The 19,512-nt window shown below is 52.6% G+C and overlaps 2 protein-coding genes across 2 annotated transcripts; one reads left to right on the top strand and one right to left on the bottom strand.

Moving 5' to 3' along the window:
• Nucleotides 1–1,228: 1,228 nt before the first annotated feature.
• On the bottom strand, nucleotides 1,229–6,194 carry LOC309891510 (uncharacterized protein; the record flags this gene model as incomplete). The annotated part of the gene is made up of 4 exons (XM_082785871.1): nucleotides 1,229–1,264; nucleotides 4,805–4,890; nucleotides 4,995–5,337; nucleotides 6,153–6,194. 4 exons carry the CDS (start codon nucleotides 6,192–6,194, stop codon nucleotides 1,229–1,231), a joined length of 507 nt encoding a protein of 168 aa, XP_082641997.1.
• A 1,419-nt stretch (nucleotides 6,195–7,613) lies between these two features.
• ANXA4 (annexin A4) lies at nucleotides 7,614–17,355 on the top strand. The gene is made up of 13 exons (XM_082785855.1): nucleotides 7,614–7,697; nucleotides 10,409–10,465; nucleotides 11,615–11,690; nucleotides 12,212–12,306; nucleotides 12,591–12,704; nucleotides 12,863–12,953; nucleotides 13,408–13,487; nucleotides 13,873–13,929; nucleotides 14,393–14,486; nucleotides 15,031–15,126; nucleotides 15,619–15,677; nucleotides 16,023–16,145; nucleotides 16,410–17,355. Exons 2-13 carry the CDS (start codon nucleotides 10,463–10,465, stop codon nucleotides 16,467–16,469), a joined length of 948 nt encoding a protein of 315 aa, XP_082641981.1. The 5' UTR covers nucleotides 7,614–7,697; nucleotides 10,409–10,462; the 3' UTR covers nucleotides 16,470–17,355.
• The last annotated feature ends 2,157 nt before the right edge of the window (nucleotides 17,356–19,512 follow it).

Here is a 19,512-nt window from a genome sequence, read left to right as displayed (position 1 = left end):
TCATTAGCAGGGACACCCCCCAAAATCCCCCCCAGGTACCCCCAAAGAGGACAGGAAGCACCCCCACACCCCAAACAACCAAGAGACCCCCCCCAAAATGCTGGGGGTACCCCAAAAAAGACACCCTCTCAAAAAAAAGAGACCCCTAACCCCCCCAAAAGGGCCCCCTGACCCCAAAAAAGGGGACCCTCCTTTAAGACAAGGCCCCACCGAGGTGGGGGGGGGCACACCCCAAAACCCGGCCCTGCCCCGGGGTGACTCAGCCCGGAGAACCAGATAAACCCGGCCAGGGGGGGGCCGGGGGTGTCACCCCCCCAAAAAAAATAAATTACAACAATAACAACAAAAAAAAACCACAAGTTTGGGTGTTTTAGGGGCGGCTGCGGTCAACCAGCTCGTCCCAAAACCACCTGCCCCCTCCCGTACCCAAAAAGTGGTTTTTTTTCCCTGTTTTTTGGGTGTCTGGATGGCCAAAGCTGGAGGGGGGGGGTTAATTAGCAGAGCCCTAACGAAGCACGGTGTCTCGGAAATCCCTGGCCTTATCGCGGGGCAGCAGGCTGCCGGCGGGCCGGGGCGTGACGGGGAGATTACGGGACGCTGGCGGCGTCACCGTGCCCGGGGTGTCACCGTCCCTCGGGTGTCACCGTCCCTTGGGCGCCCCAAGTCCCAACGAGGCTGGGATTTAGGGAGGTGTCTCTGCTGTGACGCCCCAAACTATTGAGCACGACCTTCAGAAGACCAAAAAAAAAAAAAAAAATCCACATTTTTCACAGCAAGGGCTCCAACCCCACAATTTTTTAAAGCAAAGACTCCAATCCCACAATTTTTTAGTCTCCAACCCCACATTTTTTAAAAGCAAAGGCTCCAACCCCCTATTTTGATAGTAAAGGCTGCAACCCCACATACTTTTTTTACAGCAAAATCTCCAATCCCACAGTTTTTTAAAGCAAAGTCCCCAATCCCACAATTTTGATAGTAAAGTCTCCAATCCCGCTTTTTTTTTTTTTACAGGAAGGACCCCAGTCCCTGGATTTTGATAGCAAAGGCTCCAACCCCACATATTTATTTTTTTAAAGCAAAGTCTCCAATCCCCAAAATTTTGACAGCAAAGCCTCCAGTCCCCAAATTATGATAGTAAAGCCTCCAATGCCTCAATTATTTACAGCAATGACCCCAATCCCACATTTTTTTACAGCAAAGGCCCCAATCCCAGGCTGGACACACTCATCTACGCCTTAATTTCTTTGACAACCTCGTGTATTAGCTGGGAACGGGAGGAATTTTAGGCATCGGGACCCCCCCCTGCAGACATCTTTGTGGTGTCCCCATAAGGTGCAGCAGCAAGGGGGGACCAGCCCCATTTCCCCTCTATTTTTTTTTAGGGGAAAAAAAAGGCAAATATTTGCTGGGGCCTCACGTTGGCTCCTCTCTGGGTTGAGAACAGCCCCAGGAAGGGATGGTGGCTCCTGGGGCTGTGCTGCCACCTCCTGGGGCTGTGCAAGCTGCCTTCCTTCGTCACCCCCCCATTTCCCAACCCCGTGTTGCCTGTGCTCCCTGTCTAGATTGTTCTAGATTGTCTAGAACAGGGAGCACATTTGGGATCTGGTTAAGGGAAAGCATTTCATACTAGTGGTGCTTTAAACGTGGGGAGGGACCCCGCGTTGGAGCAGGGGAAGAGAGTGACAGTGAAGGAGCAGCAGAGACAAAGTGTTATGGACTGACCGCAGCGCTGGAGTGGCCACAGGGCCTTTCATATTGGCCAGAGTGGCTGTAGGGCCCGTCACAGGTTTTGGAATAGCCCCAAGGCCCATCACTGGGGTTGCAGTCACTGCAGAGCCTGTCACTGGGCCTCAAGCGGCCGCAGGGCCGCTCTCAGGGTTGGATCAGATCCACAGGTGTTTTCTTCCTCTTGGAGGTGCTGAGGAGTATTGAATAGTCTTCAAAAGGCATAGGCCAGAGTGCAGAAAATGTGTAGCTGATGCTAGAACCAGTTACGTTTTGTTGTTGTACTCTTTGTTTCTTGAGAAAAGATGAAAAATGTGTATTTTGGCAAAGGGGGAGAGTAAGGCAAGGGCAAAGATGAGCATGGATTTGAAAGTATCTAAAGGATGAATGTCGCAAATCACCTCGTTGGAAAGAATTGGCTGGAAAACAATGATAAGATCCTAGAATCATAGAATATCCAAGCTGTAGGGGGCACTCAGGGATCATCAAGTCTGACTCCTGGGCACTGCCAGGATCGGGGCAAACCTCTTTCAAACCTTTGAGCAGCACTGTAGGATACCACATTTGTTCAGGGCTGAATTCCAAAACCATCGCTGTGTGACCGTGATAAATACCAGCCCACATCCCCTTGACACCCCTTGCCACCCAGAGCCATCCTGCCTCAGGGCTGATCTCAGGCTGGAATTTTTAACTCCTTGTCTAACCACAGGGGTTGTCATTCGGGGACAAATACTGAGTTAAGTACACCATCGCTGCAAGAGGAGCACAAGGAATCCGAATGAAAAGAAAAACTCATAGGCATTGATAAAGAGTTTAATAAGAAAGGAATAGAAAATGATAAAAATAATACAATCAATTAAAAAGACAATAAATAAAATTTATTACTGTAAACAATTTTTTCCCAGCCTAATGATCTCCTATCACCACCACGATCACCCATCCTAGCAATTTCCCATCCCATCATTTCACAGTCAAATGAATTCCCATCACCGCCGTGACTTCCCACCCCACTGATCATTTCCTGTCCCAGCCACCTCCCATTGCTGCTCCCAAGGCTCAATTCCCAACTCCCATCCATCCATCCATCCGTCCGTCTGTCCATCCGTCCGTCAGTCCATTTTCTCCTGTCCGTGCTGTCCATGCCCACATCATGCACGGCCTGAGCATGGGGCAGCGGGAGTGGGCTGCATGAAATCCCCTCGGCATCCCAGTGCAAGAAGAGCTGCAGGCAGAGGCCTTGCTGAGTGAACACCTACACCAGAGGAATTTAAGAAAGAAGGCAATAAAGAAGAGAAAGGACCAGAAAAGAAGGAATAAATTTTCAATGCCTGCCATTTGGTGTCTCAACAAGCAGTTCCCTTGCCCATCCCAGCAGCTTCCATCGCAGCACTCCCAACACTCATTCGTGACCCCCCTACTCCCCATCCCCCCGTTGCCCATCCCTGCCAGTGAGAAACACTGACTGCATCCAGCACTAAAGCAGAGGAAGGGCAAGCCAGGAGGGAAAGGGCTGGGGAGAGTGGCTGAAGCTGGAGCAGGTGCCTGCAGAGGTCTCTGCCTGCGTGCTGAGCGGGCCTGGGTGCTGTGGGTGCCATCGAGGAGGTCACGGGTAGCCGTAATAGTAGGCTATGGCCGGGGGCTGCTGCTGCGCTTGGCCCCCCGCAGCTGGCAGGCCCAGTGCTCTGGGCGCCGGCTCTATGGCAACGTCCCCTGTTCATGCCGTGCTGCCTGGTGGTGCTGGCACCTCCTTTTCCTTGCCGCCAGCCGGGGACTGGGGGGCAGCGGGCACAGCGCTGGAGCCTGGCACTGTCGGCGGGGCGCTGGGCATGCTGCTGGGGCTGCTGGAGGTGGGCTGCGGCTGCACACAGGACGGCTGGTGCACTGGCCCCAGCACCTTGGCCCTGGCCCCCAGCGGCTGCAAAGTCTCGCTGGGGGTCTTTGTCCTTGCGTGCTGGCGCTGCAGCGTCTTGGCCCCGCTGGCTTGGGCCCGGAGCCTGTCCTGGGGCCGCACGGCACAGGGCTCCCCACTCGGAGTCTCCAGCAGCAGCCGCGCTCTGCGGGGAGGTGGCGACGCTGCTCCTTGCCCCCCTGCAGCCCCCGGGCTTCGTGCTGTCTTGCTGGGTGCCGTGGTGCTGTTGATCGCCGGCTGCTGCCCACTGCTGCCTGCTTCCGTGCTGCTGCCAGCCCCCGTGCTGCTGCCACCCGTCTTCCCCTGGCACAGTCTCTTGCGGCCTTGGCCAGCCTGGCCCAGCAGCATCTTCCTCTCCTTGCTGGGGGGGTTCTCTGTTGTCGGCCTCCTGTGCTGGCAGCTCTGCGCTGTCCCGGGGGTGCTGCTGGGCGCAGGGCGCTTGGCCCCCCGCTTGGTGCCGGTGGGCACAGGGGCAGGCGGGGGGCTCTGGAGGGGACCCAGGGGGCGTTTGGGCAGGGGTCTCCTATGGTCACTGCGGCCCTTGGGGTTGGGGCGTTTCTTGGGGGAACTCGGGGGGGATTTGGGCTGGGGTCTACTAAGGGCACTGGGGACCTTGGGGTTGGGGAGTTTCTTGGGGGAACTCGGGGGGGATTTGGGTCTACGAAGGGCACTGGGGACCTTGGGGTTGGGGCGGGTCTTGAGGGAACGCTGGGGGGGTTGGGGCAGGGGTCTACTAAGGGCACTGAGGAGCTGGGTGTCAGGGAGGCTCCTGGGGGGACTCAGGGGTGGACTGGGTAGGGGGCTCCTAAGCGCACTGGGCAGGGGACTGGCTGCAGGGCTGAGGAGGGAGCTCACTGCTGGCACGATGGGGGACTGCAGCGACAGCCCACCCTCAAGCTTCTCGGGGCGCACCCCAGGGGTTGAGGGGACCTCACCGAGGGCTCCTGTGGCTTCCAGTCCCTGCGTGCTCGGCTCCTCGATGTCCTCGCAGAGGTCAGGCAGCTGTGAGAGGAAGCGGCTGAGGGCAGGACTGCTGGGCAAATCGGGGAAGGCGTCCTGGGGCTCCACGGCATCGAGCCAGCTGAGCAGCTCCTCCATGCCGGGGATGGGGATGTCCAGGTCGGCCAGGAGCTCGTCCTGCATGTGCTGCAGCTGCTGGCTGTCCCCTGCCAGCTCTGGAAAGGCCTCGGCGAAGGCATCAGGGCCCAGCTCCAGCAGCTCCAGGGGCTCCTCAGGCACCTCTGCAAGTGTCGCCGCTGAGGACGAAGCAAGACAATCCCCCAAGACGGGCAATGTCAGCTTTGCCATGGCCCCTGGGTGTGGGGCCACAAGCGGCCGGCTGTGCCAGTCCCAAACTCACCGTCGGGCGTCGCCGTCTGGGTGCTGGCGGTCCTTGGAGCCTGGGCAGGCTCGGGGGGAGTGTGGCCGGGCAGCGGGGGCCCCTGGTCCTCGCTGAGCCCCACGGCGTGCAAGCAGGGCTCCGGCAGCTGCCCCCGGCTGCTGCTCAGGGTGCGGGGCGTGGGGAGCGCCTGCCCCCGCAGCGGAGGCCCCGGGACGAGGGGTGGCGGGGGGTTGCGCTGGGCGGGGGCCTGCAACAGGCAGGTGCCTGCGGGGTGCAGGAGCTCCCCATGGAGCACGGCCCTGGGCCCCAGCCCCAGCGCATGGTGGGGCACCAGTGTCCCCGTCACCATGGGCTGTCCCCACTGATGGACGGGGGCACAGGGAGGAGCGCTATGGGGGAGCTGCCCCACGGTGGGTAGCTGCACCAGCTGCAGCTGGTGCCCCATGCTTGGGAGCTGCACCAGCTGCAGGTTTTGCCCCACAGCGGGGAGCTGCACCAGCTGCAGGTTATGCCCCACGGCGGGGAGCTGCCCCACAGCAGGGAGCTGCCCCCCGGCGGGGAGCTGCCCAAGCTGCAGGTGGTGCCCCTGGGCTGGGAGGTGCCCCCCAGGTGGCAGCTGCACCCCGGCGGGGAGCTGCAGCACCTGCCCCTGGACCCCCGGCACCACGTGCCAGACGGTGGCCTGGGGCAGCGCGGAGGGGAGGGTGGGTACCTGCGGGGGCTGCAAGGGCAGCGCCGTCGCTCCGGGGAGGGAGGGCAGCAGCCAGGCAGCCACCGTTGGCGGCACGGCTGGGACGACGAAGGGGGAGTTTTGCGTCTGCGCAAGCCGCGGAAGCCGTCTGGGGAAACCCTCTGTGGGAAAAAGGGCGCTGGGCTGAGCTCTGGGGCGCTGGGCTCGCCAGCAGGGCCGCAGCCCCGGGAGGAGCGGGAGCCGGCTGCTGGACCTGCCATGGTGGCTGGAGAGTGGGGCGGTTGCTTGGGGAACCCGGGCAACGGGGGTTCCGTCCCAACGGCTCACCAGCCCCTCGCCGACATCTTGGGGAGGACTGCAGGCTTTGGACCCAAGCAGGCTGCCCAGCGCAAGACTTGGCCATCCCCAGCAGGCTTGCCCTCCCACGCAGCACTTGCCATGCCCACCACGCTTCCACACCACCACTTGCCCAGCCCAAGGCTTACCCAGCCCAGGACCGGCTTCTCGGCCTCAGCGGCTGTGCCCATCCTTGCCATTTCACCTGATGGCACATTCCCAGCAAGCCAGGCGAAATCTGTCCCATCAACACCACGCGTTTCTTCAGCCAAAGAGATCTCGTCCCAAAGAATTCCCCTCTCGGAGGACTTTTCCAAGCACTTCCTTCCCCAGGGAATGGTACCCACCCCATTCAAGACTTCCCATCCCAAGGCTTTCCCATCCCAGGAGCCATTGCCCATCCCAATGCTTTTGCTTCCCAATGCTTTCAAAGCCCAGGAACATTTCCCATCTCTCTCCTTTCCTAGCCCAATGGCTTCCCACCCCAAGGAAGCCTTCCCATCCCAGCAAGGAGTTCTCGGCCCACTCAGCATTCCCCATCCCAAGCATTTCCCAGTTTCACCATCCAACACACAGCTTGGCCACCCCACAGCTATGCAGAGATCCCAGCAGGGATTTGGACGATTCTGTTATCGCACAGACACTTGTTGTGCTAAGGGTTGTGCTTTATTGCAGAGCAACTCGGAGCAGCGGTACCGAGGATACCGCCATGCATGAGGTGAACGTGTCTGTAATAAGCTCAATTCCAAGGCAGCAGAGAAGAGAAACGGCAATAAAGTGGAAGCAGCCCGCGGTAATGACGAATGCGTCATCAATAGCGAATTAATATTAATTCGTTAGTAATAACGAATGACGTCACTACAGCCCCCATGACGTCATGCCTGGCGGACCGCTGCGGTGCCTTCCGCCAGGGGGCGCTGTGGGGAGGCGGCCTCCTGGTGACACCACCCCCCGCGTGACGTCAGGGCGGGGCCCAGCGCTCCTCAGCGCCCCCCGCCCCCGCGACCCCCGCGGTCGGGGCCCGGCTGCTCCCCCCCCCCCCTCCCCCCCGGTGCCCAGCGCTGCCCGGAGCTCCCCAAAGCAGCCCCAGCACCGACCCCCCCCGGGTCCCCACAGCCCCACACAGCCCCCTCATAGCCCCCTAAGGCTCTCATAGCCCCCCACAGCCCCCCCCAATTCCCCCAGAGCTCCCCACAGCCCCCTCACAGCTTCCTCACAGCCCCCCAAGGTTCCTACAGCCCCCTCACAGCCCCCCCCACCCCCCCACAGCCCCCTAAGGCTCCCACAGCCCCCTCACAGCTCCCTCACAGCCCCCCACAGCTCCCCACACCCCCCCACAGCCCCCTAAGGCCCTCACAGCCCCCCAGAGCCGCCCTCCAGCTCCTCACAGCCCCCCGCACTCCCCCACACCCTCCTACAGCCCCCCCCTCCCGGCCTGGCCCAGGGTCGCATCGTGCAAATAAACAAACAAACAAACAAACAAATAAAAGCGCTTTACTGGGGGTGCTGGACAAAATGGGAGGGGTCCCGGGCGCTGTGTCCCCCCCACACCCCCTCCGCGAGGCCCCACGCAGGGCTCCGGGGGCCGGGCTCAGTCCGTCCCCGTCAGTCCCACCCCGCGGCGGGGCGGGGGCCGTGGCCAGCCCTGCCCCGAGCCGTGCCGAGCCGTGCTCCAGCCTCTCCCGGGACTGCCGGTGAGTGCCGGGCCCCCCCACCCCTTCCCCGGTGCCGGGGGGGTCGGCTCCGAGGGCTTGGGGCAGCCCCGGGCCGGGCCTGCGGGGACAGCACGGGCCGGGGATGGGGAGGGGGTGGGGGGTGGATTTAGGGCGCTGCCACTCGCTGGGGGTCCCCTGGCATCCCTGAGGGGCTGTAAGGGGGGAGCAGGCTGGGTCGGTACCGGGAGAAGCCGGAGATGTCCCGGGGGGCACCCAGGGAATTTTCCTCCCCGGGTCCTGTGCTCCAGGCTGTGGTCAAAGGCTTGGGGTCACGACCTGCGGAGCTGTGGGCGCTCAGGGCACGGTCAGGGAAGCACATCGGGGAGCAAGTTTGGGTTTGGGTCGGCCAGAAGACGCCGAAGTTTCGGCTGGTGGCTGAGAAATGATGTTGGTGTTGGGTTCTGCTTTTAAAGGGCGGCGGTGCTGGCTGAGGAATTCCGTGCTTCTCCGCTAAAGCCTGCCGTGGAAAGCTCGGCTGTGGCAGAGCTGGGAATAAGGGAATAAGGGAATAAGGGAGGGGATGCGTCCTGCCACCCGGCCGCTGTGCCTTGAGCCTGTTCCAAGGCAGGGCACCAGGCGTGGTGTGTCAGCAAGCCCGGCCCTTCTGTGCGGTTTGGAGCAAACGCGATGGGGATGGGGTTAGCCGAGGCACCTTGGTGCCTTGCTAGCTGGCTTTATGCGTGCAGAATTCTTTGATGCACGGAGTTAAGTGTTCCTCCAGCCCTGAAGCTGGTTTTTGCCATTTGAGCTGTGGGCCAGGAGTTGTGGGAAGCGGCAGAGCAGTGGCAAATCTGACCGAGTTCCTTCCTTCCCTGCACTAGCAAAGGGAGCGCACAGGGGTGCTTCATCCGTCCAGAGCCCCAGCCTGAGCTGCTGATGGGGACACCACTGCCTGCGGAAGGTGTTCAGGGGCAGGGACATTGCCAAAGAACTGCTGAGCTCTTCCCCCTGTAACCTCGGTGCCTTTTTCCTTATGGCACCACATACACAAACACGCTGGAACAAAAAAGCGCTTCCAGCTTGCACAGCAGGGTTAGAACCACTGCCTTCTGCAGTGCTCTGCTCTTTTTATTCACGGGGATGTTTAATCTGAATGAAGAAATCGGAATCTTTAACACAGTCACTATTCCGTGTGACATTTCTGTTTTATTGCTGCTGTAGTTTCCTATTGCAGGGGCCTTTGCCCTGAATCCAACACATGTATCATTTCCTTCGGTTTGGTTTTCTTTCTGCCATCGTATTTCTCATCGTATATCTCTTCCTCTTTTCCTTGTTTATTGACATTTCTTTTGCCGTCAAATCTACTTGTTAAACCAGCTTGTTCTGCTTCTGTGTACAAAGCAACTGAACGGTAGAACTGTTGGAAAAGCTTCTGTGAAATTCTAAGCCATTATTTAGGTTCTGGATAAAGCAAATAAAAAAAAATAGAAAGCTGCCTTTATATTTCTGTAAGAGATTTTCCTGCAGTCTAGGTCACAATTTGTCTGCTAATATCTCCAATCACACGAAAGGGAAAACAAGCTCAATTTTCCGTGCGCTTCCTGACTGTAGGTGTTGTAATAACGTACAGGAAAACAGGAAAGCACGGAAGAGTGCCTACGTGTAACACCTCAGTGGCCAATGTCGTGCTGAGCTAACTTGCCTGGACAGCAACACCCCGATGGTGTTCCAGATTTGTAAGAGTCATGTGCAGCGTGAGCACAGACTCGGCTGCTGTTGCACAAGGATCTGTGCTCACTGACAGCAGCTCCGGAGCACCGTGGGCAGGACCAGGAAGCGATCTGACAGCCATGGCATCGTGGCTGCTGCAGGGCTTCAGTGTAAGGAGCACAGCTCGGGCCATGCTGAACTCGAGGTGCGGGGAGATGGACCCGGTCCTCCTGCTGGACACCAAACCTGTGGGTGTAGGGTGTAGGAGAGGGGAACAGGAAAAACCTTAGGCGTGTTTGTGTGCAGGAACAGGCCCTGCGCACGAAAACAAAAGTATGAGCAGAAGAAATAAAGTCTGGGGAGGTGGAAAATTAACTTTTTTTTTTTTTTGGTGAGGTTTAATAGTTAAAACTGTGGTGCTACAAGGAATTACAGGTTGCAGCAAAGTGAGGAGTTGAATGCAGCAGATTCTAAGGAAGAGGGAAAATGCTTCTGTCCCCGAGTGAGCTTATCTGTGGCATCCTCATCTGCACCTCAGGGCTGTCTCTGCCTTCCAGAAATATCTGTGCATGCTGGTAGTGCTGCACACATCCGTACCCACACCCACCTCCACGCTCTCCCCTGGCGAGGTCGCAGCCCCGACTTTTGATGGGGACGGGAGTCAAATCAGCTTGCTCCCAGGGCAGCATCACTGCTTCTCCTTGTAACCTCAGCCAGGCTATCACACTAGCCACAGCAACTTCTTTTAGAGTGGTGCACGACATCCCTCTCACAGGCAGAGCCTCTGTGGAGCAATGCCCCAGCCCCGTCCTGCTGCACACCAGCCTTTGTTCATGCATTACTACCCAGCAGGCACCCCAGGGCTGCTGTCGTGGCTGTGGGCGTTCGGTGAAGACCTCAGAGAAATTATTTGATTATAATCATACTTTACAGTCCCGGTTACTTAACCAGGGTCATTAACTGGCAAGGGTGGTATGGGTGGCAAGAGTGGTATTAATTATTTGCTAGAAAACTGACACTCCCTCTTTTTGTTATTGCAGTTGTTGAGCTGCCGAGGGACTTGTACAATAGCAGATTGACCAAAAGCTAGAGCAATGGTGAGTGTGCTTGTTTTCTGTACCATGATGTGCCGGGCATTTTTTGCTCTAATCAGATAAATGTGGGGAGTGTAGATAGAGCAGGAAGAACACTGTCTTTTTATGAGTTTAGGGGTGAGTTTATCACTTCCCTGTTTCCTCATACTAGAGGTCAGTGATCCACATGTATGGGCTTTTCCTCTTTGAAAGTTAATGGAAAACCCAATCAGATATTAATTCACAGGGCAAGTATTTGAGTAAACTCTCTAGGCATACTCTTCTTTCCTGGTTCAGCCCACAGGGTTCCCATCTGTACAATAGTTATTTCCATGCCTTGCTCTCAAAAGCCTGGCCGACGTGAATGTTCAGCACCTTGCTGTTGTCTCTTTGTGGAAACTGACACCTGTAGGAGACAGGGTCACCCCGCAGAGATGGCACCGGACAGGAGGCAGGAGGAACCTGTTTGTGAATCACCATTTTGAGCAAAACACGGCACGTCCTGGGCATTACAAAATCACAGAACAGTGGAGGCTGGGGACACCTCTGGGCCCCTCTGGTCCCACCCAGCTCCAGCAGGGCCACCCAGAGCCCTGCACCACATCCAGCAGGGTGCAAAGACCCCGAGGAGGAGGCTCTGGCACCTCTCTGGGGACCTGTGCCAGGGCTCTGGCACCCGCCTGCCATGGCCGTGCTTCGTGCTGCTCAGGGGGAGCCTCCTGGGCTCCAGTTTGTGCCCAGCACCACTGGGCCTGGCACTGGGCATCGCTGGGAGGAGCCCAGCTCCGTTCCCTTTGATGGGAACAGATTTCTTTACTATTTGCATAGGAAAATGCTGGTAATGTTCAGACCCCGTAGGGGTCTGAACAGAGATGCCAGGTGTCCAGCCTTTGTTTAATTACAAACCAGATACGACGCAGGCAGCAATACAGAGATATCTTCTCTGTGTAGTTCTGTCTTGTGATTTATTTCTTATGTGCCTGGGAAGCCCCTCTAGACTTGTAATTCTTTTGGGTGGGATGGAAGCCTGATACAAAATCACTTGTGGGGGTGGAGTTTACTTGCTATTGCTGTATTTGCATCTTTTGTGTCTTTTTTTTTTTTTTTTCAACTCTACTGTATGTTTGCATCACTGTAAGTCTGCCTTTGATAACTCCTTTTCTGTGGCTTTAGGCAACAATCAAGGGGGTCTCAAGTTTCAGTGCTGAGCAGGAAGCACAGGCACTAAGGAAGGCTATGAAGGGATTTGGTAAGTTGATTTCCCTCCATGGTTAAACCTTTTTTTCCTCAGCACTGAGAATGTTTGCTCTGGTGGTTTGTTAGAGGGGAAGTCTAGCCATTCGCATTGCCCCACTGCACCGCCCACCCCAAAATCTCTTTGGAAATGAAAAATACCTATGAGCAGCTTGGAGACAACGCTGAGAGAGACCATAGACTGGGGACCCTGTACCTGTTCTGAGGTGCTACCCTGAGCTTTCTGATGTGATACGAGAGCACTGAGAGGAATCAAATGACTTGGTCATGCTGAGATTTGAGCCCAACTTGAAATCCAAGTCTGGCCACAAGAACATCCTTAGTCTGTCTCCAGTCTCATCTCCCCTGCAGTACAGATCTGCCATGCTGCTGGCCAGGTTGAGGCACTTCTGTACACAGATCTAGTCCCAGTCCTAGAGAAGCAGGCTGTGTAAGGGACAGAAGATGGCACAAGGCCAGGGGACACTTCTGGTGCTTGTGCAAGCAGCCAGACTAGCTTTCCTTTGTTTCTTTCAGGCACAGATGAAGATGCCATCATCGACATCTTGACCAAACTGAACGTTTCACAACGTCAGCAAGTTCTGATCACCTATAAAAGCACTATCGGCAGGGTAGGTAGTCTGCAGAGATTAGTGACTGTGCTTTTAACTGGGAGATGGGGACAACTTTTAGGTTATGTCCTTTGGGTGAAAAGTGAAAAACAATCCAGTCTCCATAACAGTACGATTAGCGGAGCCATCCCCTGGCCAAGTTTATTTTGTTTGTGTTCACTTCAGAGCAACTATTTGTGTAAGGAGGATTGGAGCCTGAAGAAAAGTGGTGAAAGTGTTAGTTCCTTCTGTTCTCTAAGGCTGTACCTTCTTCCAACTCTCTTCTCCTTTTTTTGGCCCTCTAGGATTTGATTGATGACTTGAAGTCTGAGCTGAGTGGGAATTTTGAAAGGGTGATCATTGGGATGATGACTCCTACCACCCTGTACGACGTGCACGAATTGAAGAGAGCTCTGAAGGTGTGGAAGTCTTCCTTTTGTATTGCTTAAGTTCTGGTCAAGTTAGTATGATATGAATTAATTTCTTATTGATTATTAACTGTTATATGAAGAATCCTGGTTGCACATCAGAAACAGTTTTTGGTATCATCTTGGATCTTGTCTTGGCAATTCCCTAGGGTGCCGGAACAGATGAAGGTTGCCTGATTGAAATTCTGGCTTCTCGCACAAATGAGGAGATTCGGCGCATTAATGAGACCTACAGGCTTCGTAAGTAGTGCAAACTGCTGGCCCTTGTCATACTGCCTAAAAGTCAATCTCGTGTGCAAGCATGCACACACAGAGAGGAAGGAGAGGGGTCCACTAGCCTTTAAGTGTGACAAATTGGCCAGACCAGCTATTACCGTTTGTCCAGAGAGAACCTCTGGATGAAACTGATGTCAACAGTAGGACTGCTAACAGCCTCAGAGACTAGAACTTCACTGAAAATTGAATTAGTGTAGATAAAATGGGGTGGGGTGTTATGGATGTATGGATCTATTGCCAGTTGTATACTGTCTGTTCTTCTTAATTTGGGGCTGTAACACTAACTATGATGGCTGGAGAACTGTAATGATGAGCCCTGAGCACAGTTCTGTACTTACCTAGCTTATGACTGGCAAATGGACAGTATCCAGGTGGACCTGTTACTAACAGATGCCGTCCGTGTGTGTGCTCCTTCTAGAATATGGCTCTTCCCTCGAGGAGGACATTGTTTCTGACACATCTTCCATGTTTCGCAGAGTCCTCGTGTCCCTTGCAACGGTAAGCCCAGTCTAGGGGAAATGGGGATGAATCTTCCTGTGGCTGATAGGCATGCCTCTCTGTTCAGTGGTGATGGCTTTTATTTCACTTTTCACCTCGTGTGTCCCCTTGCCTGCTTTTCAAACCCAGCTTCTGCAGGGAGAGGAGTCTGCGCATGCATTCATGCAATGGACTCTTTTTAAAATGGCCCGGGTAAAGCGGATTGCTGCTCATCTCAGAAGTACAATCAGGTCTGAGCCATATTTCACTGTAGTTGTAAGCTGCTGTTTACTTTTAAGGACTCCATTATACTCCTACAGTAACTTTTTTTTTTTTTTTTTGAATAGGGAATTGCTTCCAGTAGTTGTTCTGGTGAACTGAGTCTTTTGTCCTTGTATGTCTGCAGGGAAACAGAGATGAGGGGATGTATGTGGATGATGCCCTTGCTCAGCAAGATGCTCAGGTATGTGGTAATTTTCTTCCTTGCAAGAACAGTCTGTTCATCTCTACATGATGCATGGTGAATCCCTGCTTTTCCAAGACCTCTCTTTTTTTCAAGGCAAGAGAGTGAACCTGAAGCTATGTTAGACAGCAGCACCCTAGGTGGAGACCTGGTCTCTGTTCTCAGTTTTGACCCTTAGAGAAGCCTCTTTGCTGTTCTGTGCCTCAGGCTGTGAAATGGGGGTAATGGTTCAAGCCTTGTTTGCGAGGCTCTGATGAGAGAGCTCTAAACAGACTGGGTGTTTGGCAGGGGAGATGACAGTTCCGTTGAGAGTTGCTGTGCTTCATTAGATGTTGGAAAACATCTGTGATCTAGACAGGCCACAGGCCAGCAGTGCTCAAGCACCAAGGAAGTAAAAATCTCATCTTATATACACCCAGTCTTCCCCATTGACCTTATTTTGTCTATTCACATTGTCTTTAAGTGCCTGTATGAAGCGGGGGAGAAGAAGTGGGGAACAGATGAGGTGCAATTTATGTCCATCCTCTGTACACGGAACAGGTGTCACCTGCTAAGAGGTAGGACCCTCCACAGTGTCCTGGAATATTTTTTTTTCCTTCCTTGTTTGAGCATCATGTTTTTGTAGGTCTTCATATGTGTTCAGTAACTGCAAACTCCTCTGAGGCAGCAGGTGTCCTAGAGAGAGCCCAGTTGTATCCATTTCTTTCAGGCTGTTTTATTCCCTCCTGAGACTAAAAGGGGCTTGAGAAAAAAAAAAAACATAGGTACAACTTGCTGCTGCTCCAGCTTTTAAATTGGAGATAATAAAGTTTGACTCCCATTGGGGCAGAGAGGAAAGAAGCTAAGCTTTTAAACTGTCATAATTAACTAGCAGGTCTTGGAAATGCTAGCAGCCATGGTGGGCCAATTAGCAACACAGTTAATAATTAAAATGAATTATTTCTCTGTGACAGCCCTGACTTAGTTTACAATGCTGCAGTAATGATACAGTGATCATGCAGAATATGAGGTGCTTGATCTTGCAAAGTGATCCTTTGTGGTTTGCATGCTTCATGCCGCCAGGAATTTCTCTGACTTTTTATCACGGATTCTTCCTCCTAGTTTTTGATGTATACAGAGGGATTGCTAATAAGGACATAACAGACAGCATTAAATCTGAGATGTCAGGAGACCTTGAAGATGCTTTGCTAGCTGTGGGTGAGTGCCCTGCTTTTAAACTTTGTCTGCAAATTAATTACATAATTAGAGATGTTGCATCTTGTTTTGACTGCTTTACATAGCTACAGGAGGCAGCCATGATTTATTTGTGTGTTTTTTTTTGTTTGTTTGTTTGTTTTTACACTATACAGATACAATCAGGTGAGAAAGTGTTGTGCTTTATCACATAGTTTTCTTGGCCAAGTGATGCTTTGGCAGCTGACATTTGTTGTCAGGAGGCACTGAAGCATTAAAGAGCATACAGCTGTGCACTAAGCACAGAGACGTCAGCTCACAGCAGGTCGCTGTCTGTGGATATCCCTTCCAACCCAAACCATTCTATGATGTCTCTGCATTGCACCTGCTATTTGTCAGCCTTTAATTGTATCTTCACAGAACAAACACCTCCGCTAAGAAAGTTCTGCAAAGGTGTGGAAAACCTTCTCTTCCTGTTTTTATTGACCTTCATTTCTTGTTTTTTATCTCTTACAGTAAAGTGCATGCGCAATAAACCTGCATATTTTGCTGAAAGATTGTACAAATCCATGAAGGTAAAGATTTTTTAATGTGAGATTTCTTTTTTTTGATGTCTTTTTTTTTTTTTTTTTGGCTTGTATTTCCATGCTCAAGTCAGTAGCATCATAGCAATCATTAGATAAACACTACTGTTAATGGGGAAATAGATCTGAGCTTTTCTGGAAGAGCTCAGACTTTCCTGAAGCTCAAAGTAATGTTCTTCCTCAGCAGAAAGCTGCTAGTGGATCACACTTTTAATGCAAAAATGCTCTAAGTAGCAACAGATTCTGCAGAAGACTGAGCAAGAAAACCTTTGTGTCTCTCACTGGTTTATCCAAAACATTTTGTAGTTAGTTGTATGTGGTTGGATTGCTTTTTAGGGCCTGGGAACAGATGACAACACGCTGATCCGAGTGATGGTGTCCCGCTCTGAAATAGATATGCTCGATATCAGAAGAGAATTCCTGACCATGTATGGGAAATCTCTCTACTCCTTCATTAAGGTAAACTTCTTGGTGTTAGAAACAAAAAGCTGGATTTGCTAAGTGGCTTAAAGGAAACAGCTACCTGACACCTACTGGGTATTTTAGAGCAGATGAAATTAAGACACTAGAATAATGTACTGAAAATATTCTTGAATTTTCATTGTCAAAAAGGATACAAACCCTGAAAAAAAAAAAGGGGGGGGGAAATGTATGTGCTGGAAGAATCCAGCCTTCCATAGAGCTCTAAAATGAATCATGATCCTTTTTCTCTTTTCTTTCCAGGGAGATTGCTCAGGAGACTACAGAAAAGTTCTGCTCAGACTCTGCGGTGGAGAGGATTAAATGATGCCTGGTATATTGCCTGGATGATGGGAAGCATCAGAAGGATTTAGCTCCTTCTATTTCTTTCCCCAAATAGCTTATTAATTGCTATAAGTACTGACTTAGGTTAATTAATGAAATGGCAATTCCATTTAACCCTTACGATAAGCTTTTATGCTCACAACACCCATTTATATACTACTTGGGCTAGTAAAGCCCATCTTAAACAGAACACTTTAACCAAATCTACATTGTTTTTGCTTTCTGACAAGCTGTCCTTTTGCCTTTGCATTTACCAGCAAAACTTATCAACTGAAGCAAATTTGGACACAGAATGTAGGAAGCTGCAGAGCGAAAAATTAACCTCATCAATACGGGGAGAGTGCAGAATATAGACTTGCTTCAGCTTTTGCAAGATAATTAAAAACCAAAGAAAATTAATCATGTAAAATACAATCATATTTAAATCTTAACTTGCTCTCTGCTAGTGTGGAACCTTAACAGCCTTGTGCCTTATGTATATGTTGCCTATAGATTTGAAGATAGGGAAGCTGACACTGGTGACATCAGAAAGAACCCTTGCTGCCCTAGGCCTGGTTACAGGTCAGCCCTTGGTCTGTCCTACTTGACTTGGGAGTGTAAATCATCATGTTTATATTTATTACAAACAGTTATTTTGGATAAAGCAGTACCATTAAGGAATGGCCTGTACCCAAAGCATGTTTAATCAACACTACCTGATGCCTTATAGTGGGATGCCTTGTGCTGGAGTCATTTACTAAATCTTACCAGCGCTGGCTGGTGGGACTCCTGTATAACACTACAGTTAGAAACTCCAGTGTGGGTGCCAGTGTGACATGGAATTCCATACCAACTGCTAAAATAAACTTTTCTTCCAAGCCCTACACACCTGTCTGCTAAGCTGAGCATTCTTTTCTCTACAAAATGTGCTTCCTGTTTGCTTTTTCATTTTTTTTTTTTTAATTTTTTTTTTGTTTCGTTGTTGTTGTTTTTTTTTAACTGTTGGTGTATAATGCTCTGTTGAAGGCATCACAGATTCACAATGGAATTTGAGGGCACGATGCCAGTATGGCCTACGTGCCATTCTGTCACTTGTTTTGTTCCAAGCAGGGTCATGCTTGCCTCCAGAGTGCTCCAGGGCCTTGGACAGGCTTTACCAAGCTCCAGGCAAGTCCCATGTTGCAGCCCACATCACAGCCTCTAATCTGGTGACTGTGACTTAAGCTGGTGACTTCTGGCACCAGAGGAAGGCTCCTGCCCCATGTAAAGACTTACAGCTACAAAGTAGGTTTGCCGCCCTCAACATTAAGAGGAGGCAGACATGCCTCCAAGCAAGGAATCCAACCATAAACCACGTGTGTGGTTTACCATGCAAGGCCACCAGGAAGAAACAGCGAGTTGTAATGAGTGACTCCCTCTTGGGGAGACAGGGAGTCCTGCAGCACTGCAGGTTAGCAAGGAAATGCCTACAAGGCACCATTGTGGAGAAATCCCCAAAACCCTTTCTAGGAACCCAACATGCTGGGGTGTGTCCCTGAGGTGCCTGTATGTTGATGCATGTAGTATGAGGAATGAATGTGATGACTTAGAGATGTGCGTACAGTTTCAGGGCCAAAATTGTACTAGGAAATGGCAGGATTGCTCCCATACTGGAGTATTGCAATGGAAGGACACAGGCTGTTTGGGAACAGGCTGGGAAGATGAGGAGGGGTTGCTGCCCTCTGTGTGAGAGCTGCGAGAGCACACAGAGCTCTGCCTGAGGATGGACAAGGAGCTGGCTGAGAGTTGGTGGCTTAAAATTAAAGGGAGGACAGGGCTAGGTGACATTGTAGTGGGAGTCTGCTACGGGCCACCCAACAAGAACAAGCAGATGAAGCCCTCTACAGACAGGTAGGTGCAACCCCACGTATGCCAGCCTGGTCCTTGTGAGGGACTTCAACCACCCTGGGGTCTGTTGGAGGGACAGCAGAGCAGGACACCAGCTCTCCAGGTTCCTGGAGCACTGCGGTCACTGCCTGCTGCAAGGGACAGGGAGCCAACGAGGAGAGGAGCTCTGCTGGGCCTCGTGCTCAGCAACAAGCTGGGGGCTTGTGGGGAATGTGGAGGGAATTGTGGAGGATCTGAAGGGAATTGTGGAGGATGTGAAGGGAATTGTGGGGAACGTGGACTCCACCTTCTGGTGGCTCCACCATGAGAGGGTGGAGTTCAGGACCCCTGGAGCAGGGGGCAGGGTGAAAGGCAAGCTCACAGCTCTGCCTTAACATTGGTGATCCCATTCCTGCACGTGCAGGCAGCATCCCTGTATTCTTCCCAGGATACAGACCCCGGTTCCTGTGCATTTCCTTCTCACACGCTACTTGACCAGGAGTTCCTGATTCAGCCATGTTGCTCCCTTGCCTTCCTTGCCTGATTTCTTACACGTGGGAATTGAATGCTCTTGTGCTCTAAGAAAAATGCCCGTAAAGACCAACCGGCTCTATTCTGCTCCTTTATTCCTGGGGGCAGCTTTCCAGGGGGTACTAACTGCTAATTCCTTAAGCTGGAAGTTCACTCTCCTAAATGTCAGGGTCTTGACTTTACACCTGGCCCTTATCTCGCAGGATCGTGAATTCCACCAGGCAGAGTCACTGCAGCCCAGGCTGCCAACAATCCTGACCTCTCCAATTCATCCGTGTTTGTAAGCAGCACGTCCAGTAACACTTCTCCTCTGGTTGGGCTCTCTATCGCCTGCAATAAGAAATTAACCTCCATGCACTCCAGCAGTCTCTTGGGCTGCTTGCAGCTTGCTGTGCTGCCTTTCTGGCAGATGTCAGGGTGTTTCAAGTCCCCCAGCAAGGGCAGTGTCTGCACACATGATGGTTCCTGTAGCTAAAGTAAGAACGCTCGTCAGCAGGCTCCCCTTTATGAAGCAGCCTGTTGTAAACACCAACCATGAGGTTTCCTTTTTGGCTTGACCTCTAATTTTTACCCACAAGCTCTCAACCTATCCACTGCTGCTCTCCAAAGCCAGCTCTGTGCAGTCAATCCACTTTTTCACAACCTG

Source organism: Aythya marila (genome assembly GCF_965140915.1).
Source record: "Aythya marila genome assembly, contig: HAP1_HAP1_SCAFFOLD_282, whole genome shotgun sequence".
In the NCBI taxonomy this organism is placed as follows: Eukaryota; Metazoa; Chordata; class Aves; order Anseriformes; family Anatidae; genus Aythya; species Aythya marila.
This window is presented reverse-complemented; position numbering and strand designations above follow the sequence as displayed.

Excerpts from the sequence above, each read along its gene's own strand:
- ANXA4 (XM_082785855.1), top strand. Across the intron at positions 13,930-14,392 it reads TTGCTCAGCAAGATGCTCAG|TGCCTGTATGAAGCGGGGGA; the intron begins GTATGTGGTAAT and ends ATTGTCTTTAAG. Across the intron at positions 15,127-15,618 it reads AGATGCTTTGCTAGCTGTGG|TAAAGTGCATGCGCAATAAA; the intron begins GTGAGTGCCCTG and ends TATCTCTTACAG.